Here is a 14235-nt window from a genome sequence, read left to right on the forward strand (position 1 = left end):
CGTTATTCAGCGACGTCTCCATTTAGAATAGAGATTTATTTCCTAAGGAAGAGGTAAAATCTTTTCCCTTTGCAATTGCAGATTTCCTCCATTCTTCATCTTTATTTCCTCTTTTATTTCCACCGTCCTTCATTTATTTCCTAAACGTTATTCATCTATATTTCCACCATTCTAAAATGAATTATTTGCATTTTATCTTTATTTCACCTTTGCTATTCTAGTTACACATTGTTTGGTAGTTAAAACTTAGTTACTATGATAGTTGTTAAATGTTAATTGCTAATAGTTTAGTTGTTTAGTTTGTTAGAATTTATGATTTAGGGTTTGGGTTTCGAGTTTTAGTGTTTTCAGGGTTTACGGTTTAGGATTTTAAGGCTTTTAGGACTTTCAGGTTTTCAGGGTTTCAGGTTTTCAGGGTTTAGGGCTTACGGCTTACAACTTAGGGGTTTAGGGCTTAGGGTTTGGGTTTTAGGGGCTATGGGTTTAGGGTTTAGGGTTTCGATTTTCGAGTTTTTGGGTTCGAATTTTGGGTTTCGGGGTTTAGGGTTTAGATGGTATATTATGATATTTCTAAACTTATTATTCATTTTTCACTAATTACGATGTAAATATAAAAATATTAAAAAAACTGTTCTAATTTTATAAAGATATGTTAAAATTATAATCTTTTCGTGTATGATTTTCACGTGCATCGCACGCATTGTTTACTAATATACATACATACATACATACATACATACATATATATGTATGTGTATATATATGTATATATATGTATGTATATATATATGTATATATATGTATGTATATATATATGTATATATATGTATGTATATAGATATGTATATATATATATATATGTATATATATATGTATATATATGTATGTATATAGATATGTATATATATATATATATACATATCTATATATATATATATATAATATATACATACATACATATATATATATATATAGTAGAATAGTAGATTATACATAGATACTCTACACATGCATATATATGTAGAATGGTGGATTTATATGGACATTAAACAATCATTATATGAAATCTTCATAAAGTTGGAATTAGAAAGTGAACCTCTATTTCTTAAAACATTAAAACTCCTACTTATTCAAATTAACTCGTCATAATTCTTGTTGGGTTGGATCAAATCCATTGCCAATCTTCAAGTTGGCAAGTTTTGCAACTCAAATAATTGAGTTCAATTCAGCCAACCATCTCCATCCAACTCAGCAAAAAAGACTTTGATTTTCCAATGATTGAATAATTTATACATTTTAAAATCAGATGGTATTTCTTTTCATCAACAAAAAATGGACCATCTTATTGTTGATAGAATGAACATGTTTGGGGAGTCAAAGCATGATCCCCCACAATGTTCCATGGCTTCTATTTTCTCTGTACAATGTGATTTTGACATCATATGTGCTTTATTTCCATACAACTCTTTTGTGTAATCAGACCAAAAACCAACCCATTCTCAAACAGCAGTTACATAGTCACCACTAACATCAACTTCGGTATCTATATCAGCTTCCAGATCGTCGAGTCCCAATCCTCCGGCCAATGCTTGGTCCCCGACTTTAGATGCTTCTCCTGGCATCATTGCTTCCTGAGCAATCTGCATGATTTCCTCGACGCTCTGCGACACTTGGTTGTGTTCTTGTTGTTTGAAGTTGGTTTTCTCAATCTCAATTAGCTCCTTTGGCAAGTTCTTGAAAATCCATGGCAGCTGTTTTATCTCTTGGATGGTGATCCTCTTCAAGCAAAGAAATGAACAAGATTGACGACCATATATATAAGTAGACTAAACAGAATTCGAACAAAGTTCAATAAATTAGATTAATATGATCCCATTTCAAGTTCAGCCAGTCCTAAATCAACATGGTATCCCAAGTTTTTCGCTCTACTAGTCTATAATATGATTGGTATCCTCTTCCATGGGCCTTGAAAATATGTATTGATTGCAACAAAACTCTCAAGTTCAAAGAATGATGAATAAATGAGATTTGAGATACAAATTGCAATACAAAAATCTGGAAAGAACTGTGTTACCTTTGCAGGGTTGGCGACCAATATGCGAGAAAGAAGATTGCGACATTCCACGGACACACGTACATAATCGGGTATTGAGTATTGAACACTTAATATTCTCTGTATTCAAGATTAGGGAGACAGACATTGGGTTTTCCCTTTCTCAAATGAACATTCCTGAAGTTTATTATGACGAAACAAACTATAATGTATTTTTTGAGAGATACTGCTATTGTCTTTTGAAAGTTTCTCGGATCTTCGGGATCCTCAAATGGGTATGCTTCAACCAACATCACATACAATGTCACTCCACATGACCAAGCATCTGCAATCTACAAGCAGTAACACCAAATCATCATTCTTACGATTTCTACACCAAAAGAACAGCTGCATCCTGCAGAAGAGTACACCAATGCCACATACAATGGAATGTTTTCTACACCAAAAGAATATTTACAAAGAAAATTTGAACTTAGATACCTTGGCATCATACTCCTTTCACGATAGAACCTCCAGTGAAATATATGCTGGTGTCCCAACGGTCGATTTTGGTTGCGAGTGTAATAAAGCAGACTGTAATGAATCAAAAAAGCAAAAAAAGCTGAAGATAATGATCCAAAAAAGTATAATAGTTGACAGAGTAAACAGATAATAGATTCTGATTGTATTGGACAGTAGATTAACCTTTGAGTAACCGAAGTCACATATCTTAAGTTGTGGAGTAGGACTTCAGCCAAGAGTGTGTTTTCCAATTTCAGATCCCTATAACAAATTTGCTGCAATGGATAGAAAATGATTAGACCGAGGCAACCATGCAATGAAGAGAAACAACAAAAGAGTAACATATGCTTTAGACAATGAAAAAGAAAATTGAGTGTTATACCATGGAATGGCAGTAGCTGACACCGGATATTAGCTGTTGGAAGAAAAATCTTGCCTGATGTGCAAAGAGGTTCCAAGAAACCGGCCAAAAGGTGACTTGAGAAATGGATTATGATGGAAAATGAAATAGAAAAGATGAACAAATATACAAAAGCAAGAAAGGATAACACTTCAACCTCGTCTTCGCTAAATCGACCAGCACTGCATATTCTTCCAAAAAATTCCCCACCAGCTGCATATTCCATGACAATGTCTAAATGAGCTGGGGTTAAGAAGACCTGCAGACAAACATCACCCATTGGGTGTTCCATCCATGTGGATCTTTACAAAGTCAAAGATAAAAACATTACACCTGAATGCTAAAACTTCCACGAATTATGTGTCGACCTGCACAAACATAAACCTGGATACTATAGAATAATGCAATGGTGCAAGGACTCTAAAAACAAAAATTCACTTCCTATCTAAGTGCATCAATAGTTTCAAGAAGAAATCAAACCCATACTAGACTAAAGCAAGAAAAGAAATATGAACTTATGATCAATAACATGATACAAGTTCATTACCTTACCAATGCATTCAACGGCTCCGGTTCAAAAAACACACTACAAGATACCTCAAACATTTAGTACAAGTTCCTTAAAAGGGAAAAAGAGATTATGGAGGCATTATAAGGAAATAATACCACAAACAAGAGTAGAAAGAAAGAAGCAACACAAAAGAATCATAAAAAAAAAAAACCAATCTTATTAAGTTAAAAACTGGGTAGCATGTCACATAGCCAATAGCCAACAGCCAGTTATAATTTGAAAACGGGGGCATGTGCAACAAGTAAAAAACTGGCAGAGAAAGGAGAGCAGAAGCAAAGACTAAATTATTATTTCTTGAAGGTTTAAGGACAAAAAGTGTTATTTAACTCTCTTTTTTTTCTTTCTTTTCTCTCTTACACAAGTGACGACAGAAATCTTCAGTGTGTAGCTTTTAAAATTATCAGGATCTACAATAAGAAAGAGAAGAGCCAAATAACGACAAAATCAAAATGTCTAAAACACTAGTAATTTTACAAGATCACTACCTTTCAATCATCTATATCATCTAGACTAGAATTCCATTGCAGATTATCGATCTAAGATTCTACCATGCAAATGAACAATAGTAAGAGATCTAAGAGCTTTTTCATTCCTCTTCATCAACTTCAGCAGCCACAATCTCCGAGTCCAACTTATTCAGCAACTCCTCGCTGACATTTTTGCCCACGGATATCATATCGAGGATTATGCTTGGATCAACCCCGACGCCCCCACGTTTAGTCAACCCACAAATGTGACCATGCCTGTTGATGGATATGGAGACTGCAGAACTCATTTGAGATTCTTCTTCCAAAGTAGCATCAATGATGTAGTGCTTACCCACTTTTGTCAACGTAACAATGGCTGGAACCCCAGATGTCTCAAACTGTATAAATTCTTCATCACTCACGTCAACTTCAGGTTGTTCGTTGCCTGATGCTTCTGCAGCAATATGGACTTTTGGGATGCCTGTATTGCTCAAAGCAGCCTTGGGAAGAACAATTTGAAATTTTATAAGTTTCTTTCATAAGGATTAAAAGATTTAAGTATCATAATCAGTTTAAAATTAATCCCTATATTTCTTCAAGAAAAATAGAAAGAAAAAAAACAGATACATCAACACTAAACTACAAGCCTTTTCCATGAGCAGGATGGTAACCTCTCCCTAATAAGCACGATTTTAGTTTGACTCGCATGTCCTTGTCATAACACAGACATGGACACTTGTTAGTATAATATATATGCTAAACAAAGATTTCAAAATTGAATGAGACAAATATAGGCTTAAAGCTTGACTTTCCTCGATCAAAAATGTGTTTATTGGACATTATGGTCAAAGAAGCGAAGGTTTTATGGTCATGCTGCCTTGTAAAGTGTTAATGATGCAGAAGAGAAGTGTAGACAAAAGTGGATAATGAAGTACAAAATCTGTTTATTAAAGTTAACAAATGATACTGAAGAGAAGTGTAGACAAAAACCAACAATGAAAATATACCTTAATGGCAGCACCAAGGGCATCTAAAAGATTGCCCTCTGAACTTAAGACCAACCCCTCAATATAGAGATCCCAGCAAAGCTTCCCTTCCACAACTATCAAAGATGATAGGTCAATCCCAGCCCCTAAGGCAACAACAGCACACATGTCATCACGTGAAAAAGTTACTGATCCAAACAAGGGAAGCAAATATGATTGATATATTTATCAAATTAAAAGTCAAACCTGAACCACTCTTTCCACCTAAGAGACACCGCTCAAGAGCAACAGAGAGTTCCATTGACAACTCTTCACCACCCCTACCCTATATTCAATGAAAACCCAAATATTACAAGCATAGCAAAAAGTACATATGAAAAAGACAAAAGATAACAACTTGAAACGATGGATACCAGATTGATGGAGAGCTACCCCTTTCATTGAGAACAAATGAAAGAAATGGAATCCTAGAGAGGCTCTATGTATGAAAACCTAGAGAGATGATTTAAATCTAAAAAAGGATTACACCTGACATAAGAATTCCCAGTCCACCTAAAAAGCCTATTGTTTATTTCACCTCAATGAAACCATAAAATAACACAAAAACAAGCCAAACACAACAATCGATCCTTTCAGGAAAAGGGCAGGAGTGAAGAAGCTCCTTCACCATGCACTATTCTCATGGTAGTAATTCATCTAGTAAATTACACCATGTTTATAACTATTCCTAAGTCCAAACAAGAGTGGGGATTTGAACCCAAAACCTCTTAATTCTCAGGTACATACAAGTGTTAGTTGAACTAAGCTCTTAATAGGCCATATTTATAACAATTTCTATTAGAATATCATTTTAGTACCTAAATATTGATTCAATTTTTGTAGTAGCCACTAGTTTTTTTCCATTATCCGATCTGTTCATTCAAATTTGATTAAATGATATTACATTCAACATGGTTCTTTGAAAGAAAGAAATTGGTTCTCAATTTAATCTCTTTTTTTTTCCATTGAAAGAAAGAAGTTGTTGATGCCCAACCTTCCATTTTTCACTTATTATTACCTCCTATTCCCCAACTAAAATGAAATGAAACTACAATTGCTTCCAAGAAAACACAATTTTTTAAACCAAACCATTCACGAGCAATTGTACAATACACGGATGAACAAAATGTATTTAAATAAAATTCAAATTACCACACCTCAAATGCCGGCTCTGCAATCGGACTACAATCAACAGAGATTGAGACCTTCCCTTTGTTAGATTGCATTGGATTAGGTCTTCCAAGTTCAGCCTGCACTTCAACACATCTAATTAGCCATCATCATACCAAATAAACGTTTTAAAGTTTCCCAATGGAAAAAATGAAACAAAAAAAAAAAGAGTTACAATCTTTTGTAGGAGAATCAGGAGCATGACACTCTGTTAAAATGTAGTGAATAGCATAATTCAAAAAGAAAGAAGCTCAAACATTTCATACTTTCACTGTAGCAATAACTTCAGTACCACCCATTCGGACCCTTGCCGAACCATTTGCCTACACATAAGAGCATTATGAAATTAAACCACAAAAGTCAAAGAACCAAAGAAAACATAATTACTATCATGTTTAGATTATACCTGAGAGATCACATCAGTTTCAATAGAGATGGGTCGATAAGTTAGCCTCCCTCGACCATCAGTGCGAAGATCTTGAGCAATACCAGCTTGTATGAAAAGCTTCTCTCCAGTTGAAAGCCCCACCATTCCTACTTTTCAGGAAGAATCTGGTGAAGCACACAAAACTGGCTGGAAATTAAATCGAAAAGAGGTTTTGACAATGTCTTCACAATTTTGGGTTGGTAAAAATGGGATTGGGGTTTTTGCATCAATAGAGATTAAAGACTAAGAAGAAAGAGAAAGAGAAGGTAACTGTTACTTAGTGGACGACTTGAATGCAGGTGTTAGCAACAAATGGCAGTTGGTCTGCTATGAACTTTGGGTGTGCTTTGCCGGAGGGAGGCCTGCAACAATCATCACTTAAGTGAATTTGAGATAGTCTATGTTTGAGGGCCGTGAGAAAGACAAAAACTCTACATGGGAGTTTTTTACTATATATACAGATCTTAAATCACCAATTCACCCAAAAGTTTTAGCTAGTGGGGTAAAGACACTCCCATTTGTGGGCTCGAATTACGAAGAAATGCCCAAACAAGTGGAATTCGATATTAAATGGAGAGGAAATAACATTGTATGAGCTTAAACACAGGAAGGTCCTGGACCCCTTGCTCTTATACAATCTTAAATCAAGAGTTCACCCCAAAAGCTTAAGCTAACGAGTAAAGGCAAATTTAATATAATATCTAACGACAGATATAAAGGAATAAGAAAAAGGGGCTTTTTAAAAAAACGGTTTTGCAATTTTTTATAGTTATTATAAAAATATACAACTTCCCAAGCTACTTAGACCACCAATACACTCAAAACTTTAGCAACCCATGACTTATAACACCGGGTCACCAAACATATCATGCAGATTGGTATATATAACTCACTACAGCTCATGAGGTACAACTAGCAGTCACAGGGACATATCACACTGATTCCTTTAAAATTCAGATAACCCACACAATCAACCATTTTTCTAAAAGAATATAACAGCTAAAGTCAGATTAACCCACACAATCAACCAACAATATAAACAGTTAAGGCAACCGCAATCAAAAAAAATTGTTTTCAGTCACCATTGCAATTATTTTCAGCAACATTGTCACTATTTCTAGTGACCAACAAAAGATCAAATTGGTAATTCATATAGATATGTAATTTCCAGCAAGCACTCCATGGCAACCAACAAGAATTTATATAAATATGTTTCAAAGTACAGCCAAGAATTTATATAAATATGTTTCAAAGTACAGCCAAGAATTTATATCAGTTCAAATACGAAAAACCTGTTACAATGGCAGTCGAAATCGAAATCGGAAGCCAAAACGAGAAGAGGGACGAAGTGTATCGCTGACGGACGAGGAGATCGAAAGCCAAAACGAGAAGACGAACTGAGTAGAGTCGTAGCCGAACTGACGACGGTGAAGACGAAGATGAGACGGGTGACGAAGGAGAAGACGAAGATGAGACGGGTGACGAAGGAGAAGACGAAGAGTGGAAGAGAAGGGTAGAAAAGGAGAAGATGAAGGAAAAGATGAAGATTGAAGCCTGATACGAAGGAGAAGACGAGGGTAGCGATTAGCGAACTGTGAACGGCGCAATTTGAGTTTGAAGAGTGAAAACTTAAAAATCTTTTATCTTTTATTAAAAAAATAATATAATATAAAATATATATATATATATATTATATTAATTCGGATTGGGTTTGGTTCGGTTGACCCGAATTTTTCAACCTCAACCCAACCCGAAAATTTTACGGTAATTATTAGGATAATTATAATAGGTAGCAATTTTTAGAATAATTATTAAGTATATAGCAATATTTTAAAAAAATTACAAATATAGAAAAATCTATCAGTGATAAACTTTTATCGTTGATAGACTCTTATGCTTTATCAATGATAGACCAACATTTGCTATATGATCTATGAGTGATAGACTCCTATCATTGATAGATTTTGACAAATTTTGCTATATTTCCAATTTTTTTAAAATGTTACTATATACTTAATTATTTTAAATATAATTGCTACATTTGCAACTATCCCTAATTATAATTGATAGCAATTTTTAGAATAATTATTAAGTATGTAGCAATATTTTAAAAAAATTGCAAATATAGCAAAATCTATCGTTGATAGACTTGTATCGTTGATAGGTTTATCAGTAATAGACCAACATTTATTACATGATCTATCTAGACTCCTATCATTGATAGATTTTGACAAATTCTGTTATATTTACAATTTTTTAAAAATGTTGTTATGTACTTAATTATTTTGAATATAATTGCTATATTTGTAATTATCCCAAAATTTTAAAATTTTTCAACCCAACTCAACCTACATTTTAAACTAACACAAACCTTCATACCGAGTTCTCGGGTTGATTGGATTATTCTTACACCCCTCTTCGTTGTGTCAGATTTTCACTTCTTTGACTTCAGGCCTAACACCTCACTAGAATCATCTTCTTCGTATATTTGTGCTTCTTAATTGGTAAATTTCTCTTGTGCTTTTGGTCTTTCTTTTTCTATTGAATAATAAATAAAAACGTGTAATTTGTTCGATAGTAATTTCAGTAATTTTGTTCTGTAAATTTTAAAATCAAAATAAAACAAGAACTTGATTTCAAAAATTTTAACGAAAAGATTCATTGAAAATGAGAAATAAAAAACAAAAACTTGTTAAATTCTTTCCTTTCTAAATCCGAAAACAAGAAACAGGGAAATTAGCGTTAGGTTGCCGCACTCCCAGCTTTTCCTTGGATGTGGAAATCAAGTTGGACTCAACAAGGGATTTAGCTAATTTTGGTTGTAGCTAATTTATTTTCTGTTTTATTTGAACTTAAAAAGTCTATTAAACTTCCCATTTGGATTGGGTTGAATGAAGAGAGTGTGTTGCTTATCGTATCTTTTCAGAAGATATGTGTATCTAAAATTATGCATAAAAAGAAAAGACACATGCAGACTCACGTAATTCAAGAGTTTGAGACATTTCATATTTGCTCTGTTTGTATCTTTCTATTTACTTGTATACTGTAATTTATTTTCTTGTCATTTTAGAGGTAGTGTCAAATATTGAGCATAATTAAATATCAAGTCCCTTCGAAAGGAGAAAATGCTTTGGCTATCATTGATTTTCGGTCAATGGAACAATCAACTGTTCCATATAATGCTCCTCAAGGGTTTAGGCCAAATACAAACATCGAACATCAAGTTATTGTCAGGTCATCAGATTATCATATATACAACGAAGTTTAATTTAGAAGGAAACGCGATATTTTCAATCCCCAAGAACTTTATGGTTTTGAGTGGGCATAAAAATGTAACTCTAGATCTTCATTGGACTATGGATGGATCTCAGATGGTTAGTGCGAACCTTGATAAAGGGTTGAGAGCATGGATGTCAAGATTGGAAATCAAAGTTTGATGTTTATACTAAAGGGCAGTTTAGAGCATTTAACATTGAAGTTAACTATTTAATAAACGTTAAGAACATTCTTAAAAAATGAAAAAGAAAAAAAAACGTTGGGAGCATTAAAGGACAATTGAAAATGAAAAGAATAATACTTTCATCCCAACAAAGCCTTACTTATCAAGATGCTTCAGTGACATCTCTTCTTGCTAAAATCAAAGGTTCGGTGACTTTAGGTTCATTAACTCGAAATTTGAAGTTTAGACTTTAGAGCGATGCTCAATATGGAAGATCCTCAATGATATCCTTTTTATGGGGGATGGATTAATGTTAAAAATCTTTCTCTTGATCTTCGGGTAGTTAATCGTCGTTGTGTGATTGGGATCAAAAGTAGAGGCTTATTTAACGTGCTGCCAAAACAACTAACCTTTCTACTTCCCTTGAACGAGTTGGGGGATCTTTTTAATTTTTGTGTTCAAAATGGTGCATGGTGTGGGGAACTCTAATATGATTCGGTCTCAAGCAAAGAGAGCTCCTCTAAGGAGAAGCAATTGTTCGATGAAGATGTTTAATGAGTTTATTGAAGGTGGGAATTGGATTAATCCTTCTCTTTTGAATGGTTTGTTCACCTAGGCCAATAGGAGAGAAAGAAGTAGGATAGACAGAGTTTTGTTATCTTCGAGCTGGATTCAGTTGTTCGTCAGTGGTAGGTTCAAGAGTCACTTCGGGTCACTGGCCTATCATTTTGACGTCGGGGTTTCAAAATTGGGGGCCTTGTCCGCGTTCATTTTAAGAATATGTGGTAGCAACACACTTCGTTTAATTCTTAGGTTTCTAGTTAGTGATAGGAGTTTGTGGAGGGGAATTGGGAGGGTTTAAATTTTATAGGTAAGTTGAGGACGTTGTAACGAAAATTAAGAAACTGGAACAAAGAGGTGTTTATGACATCAATTCAGAAACAAGAGGTATTGGCTAAAATTAGGGGGTTTGATGATCAGGAATTGGAGGGCCTTTGGATGATTTAGTGAAGGTGGAGGAACTTCTTTAAGGTTCTTTTTGCGAAGGTGGTTAGGAAGGAAACGTGCAGTTGGAGGAAAAAGTGAAGGCAGTGTAGGTCAAAGATGGAGATCGCAATTCCTTGTTTTTCCACCTTGTGGCGAGTGGTCATTAAAGTAGGAATAAAATTGGCCCCTTGTTCAATTTCCATCTCATCAAGAGAGGATGAGGAGTTGGTGGTTTTGTTTACTTTAGAAGAGATTAAAAAAATTATTTTTAGTTGTGATGGTAACAAATCTCCTAACGTAGATGAGTTCTCTATGGTTTTCTTTTAAGAGAATTGGAATCTTATCAAAGGGGTTGGGGGGGGGGGGGGGGTTAAGGAATTCTTTCAAAGAGAGATTCTGAACAGCTCGTTGGTGGAAACCTTCGTCTGTTCGATTCATAAAAAGGAAAATGCAAATAGGGTGAAGGAGTTTCAACCTGTCAAGCTCTTATGGCTAATGAAGCCATTGAGGAGTATAGGTCGAAGAATAAGGAGGGTGTTTTGCTCGAACTTGACTTTGAGAAAGTGTAAGACCATGTAGATTGGGATTTTCTTAATAGAGAGTGTTGTTGAAGAAAGGTTTCAGTTATAAATGGAGAATGTGGATGTGGGGGTGCGTTAGAAATGTGAAGTACTCCATTCTTATCAATGGATCTCCAAAAGGGTCAGATTCAAGCTTCCAAGGGTTTAAGACATGGGGATCCCATGTCCCCTTTTCTGCATGGATGTCTTAGCTCAAAATGCGAAGATGTGGAAGGAAATACCATTGAGCCTATTAAGATTGGTAGAAATGAAGCTATCTTATAGCACCTGCAATTTGCTGATGATACAATGTTATTTTATTTTGGAAAAGAGATGTCCCTCCTCATCCTCAACCATATGGTTGCTTTCTTTGAAGATATGTCGAGGATAAGGACACGATAAGGGCATGAGAAGTGGACAAGATAAGAGCATGAGAAACTTCCAAAAGGTGACGATTTTTTCGTTCGACAACCCCATTTTGTTGAAGGGTGTAAGCACAAGAACTTTGGTGAACAATTGCATTAGAGGGTAAAAACTCTTGAAACTCACGGTGATTATCACTCTGTAGGATTGCAATCTTTGTATTGAATTGCGTTTCAGTCTTGTGGCTAGAAGCAGCGCTGAGGCCAAATACCGAGCCATGAGTTTGGGAATATGTGAGGAAATTTAGCTCCAGAAAGTCCTGTCTGATCTTCATCAGGAATGTGAGACTCCATTGAAGTTTTTTTTGTGATAATAAAGCGGTTATTAGTATTGCTAACAACCCAGTTCAACATGATGGAACCAAACATGTTGAGATTGATAGGCATTTCATCAAGGAAAGACTTGACAATGGGAGCATATGCATTCCGTACATCCTTTCGAGTCAACAGGTTGATGATGTTCTTACCATTAGCAAGTTGGGCCTCACTTATATTTACGTCCCAACTTGAGGGGAGTGTTAGTTTAGGAAAAAATTAATTATAGAAAGTTAACCAAAAATATTTTTTTTCCTTTTTTTCTTTTGCCCTTATGTATTCTATTTAATCTCTCTCATTGTGCCTTTGTAATTCATTAGAAAATAATAACAACAAAATATCATGATTTTTCTCCCAGTACTCGGGTTTCCACGTAAATCGGTGTGCTCTTTGTCTCTACTTTTAATAGTATGTATATATATGGAAAACTTAAAAATATACCACTCACTGTCAATGACTTGATCCCCTAAGGCTATATGCTTTCTCCACTTCAATTTGGCCTAAAACAAAGTTTAAGGTCTCTCAATTATTTTTAAATAGCAAGACGACAAAACAATCTCTAAAACACTTCATTATGACAACTCGTGCTATTTTATGTTTCTAAAGTCCTTAAATTCTCAAATCGCCTTAGATTAGACTAAACTTTCCGCCTATGAACCCTTAAACTTCATATTTTAAACCTTCACTACTTTAAGCACCCAAACTTAATGAAAACTTAGTGGGTCCTTTAATTCAATACGCTCTTATACGAAATATCGATAATTTTAGAGATTTAGATCCATTATATCCACATGAGTCAATCAACCTAAAACAAGACTTCATAAGATCACCTAAATTGTTTCATTTTCAAACTTTGTAGAAATAACACCCGAATAACCTCCAAAGTTAATGGAAAGCCCATTTTTTACCTCTAACATTCGAGTCTTAGACTCGAGTGTCATGGGTAATTTAATTTTAATGCTTAAACTTAACGGGTATTCAATATTCTAAGAAAATGCAATAAAATTACTCTAAACCTTACCAAGAACTTAGCATAGCCTTAACTCTAATAGACAATCCTCTAACGACCTTCAACTTTCAAATCCTAATAACCTCCAAAAATCATCGATTCTTCAACATGAGCACTTAAATTAAATGGGTACTCAAGACTACTCCATAAAGCTTAGAATCTTATCCAAATTTGTGCCCAACACTTAATTTCGTGTCTCCTCGCGACTGGACAGCAACTAAATTATCCCAAGAATCCAAATCCAACACCTAAACATCATGATTATTGTTATATTTAAGTCCGAGGTTAATGGGTATTTGGAAAACTTCAAGAAATCCAACTAAATAAATTAGATCTTACCCCAAATCAGGGATCCAATGCTCGATCCACGATGTGAACAGTCAGGTAATGGTCGAAGAGGGTGGCTGTTGCTAGGGTTTGATCATCGATAAGTGGTGATTGGTTGAAGCAGCAGTGGACGACACAGTTCAGATGGCGAGTTGGCAAAACCTAATGTGAAGACGAGATCGACCACATTTTGACCAATAGCTGATGAGGACGACAATGTTGGTTTGTGCAGCGGCGCCTAGTCGAATCCAGTGGTGGAGAGATAGAGAGACGACGGTGTGAGGGAGAGGTTGGCGTGCTCAACAACAAGGAGAAAAATTTAGAATTCTTCTTTGTTTTATTTATGTTACTTAAAAGAAAAGAAGAAAGTATCATGTCACTCACTTCATACGTAATTTCCATTTTTGCCCCTTGGATCATTCTTTTCAACATTTATTAAATATTTAATCATCCACTATTATAAATTGATTTTAAATTATTTTATCAAAATAATTCAGTCTTTAAAGGATAAAATATATTCCAAATTTGTTTTTTTCACAAACTTAAAAATATTTATGTAAAT

The 14235-nt window shown here is 34.7% G+C and overlaps 1 protein-coding gene and 1 pseudogene across 16 annotated transcripts; both read right to left on the reverse strand.

Moving 5' to 3' along the window:
- Window positions 1–1278: 1278 nt before the first annotated feature.
- Window positions 1279–3255, reverse strand: LOC103485451 (serine/threonine-protein kinase SAPK1-like; annotated as a pseudogene).
- LOC103485450 (uncharacterized) lies at window positions 2135–14000 on the reverse strand. 16 transcript variants are annotated; one of them, XR_007819412.1, is made up of 14 exons: window positions 7907–8240; window positions 6886–6976; window positions 6594–6739; window positions 6454–6510; window positions 6175–6267; window positions 5225–5303; window positions 5000–5124; window positions 4011–4492; window positions 3502–3540; window positions 3112–3213; window positions 2937–2990; window positions 2738–2829; window positions 2534–2626; window positions 2135–2385 (listed from the first exon to the last, which is right to left on the reverse strand). XR_007819412.1 is itself a non-coding variant. In XM_008443047.3 (8 exons), the coding sequence occupies exons 3-8, from the start codon at window positions 6717–6719 to the stop codon at window positions 4112–4114; spliced, it is 861 nt and encodes a 286-aa protein (XP_008441269.2). In that variant the 5' UTR covers window positions 6720–6739; window positions 6886–6976; window positions 13686–14000; the 3' UTR covers window positions 3795–4111. The 16 variants fall into 16 exon arrangements, 11 of the variants coding, with proteins under 11 accessions (XP_008441269.2, XP_050937956.1, XP_050937958.1 ...); XR_007819410.1 differs by having other exon boundaries at window positions 3112–3322; XR_007819413.1 differs by lacking the exon at window positions 3502–3540.
- Between the last annotated feature and the right edge of the window lie 235 nt (window positions 14001–14235).

This window comes from Cucumis melo, chromosome 3 (genome assembly GCF_025177605.1).
Source record: "Cucumis melo cultivar AY chromosome 3, USDA_Cmelo_AY_1.0, whole genome shotgun sequence".
Taxonomy (NCBI): Eukaryota; Viridiplantae; Streptophyta; class Magnoliopsida; order Cucurbitales; family Cucurbitaceae; genus Cucumis; species Cucumis melo.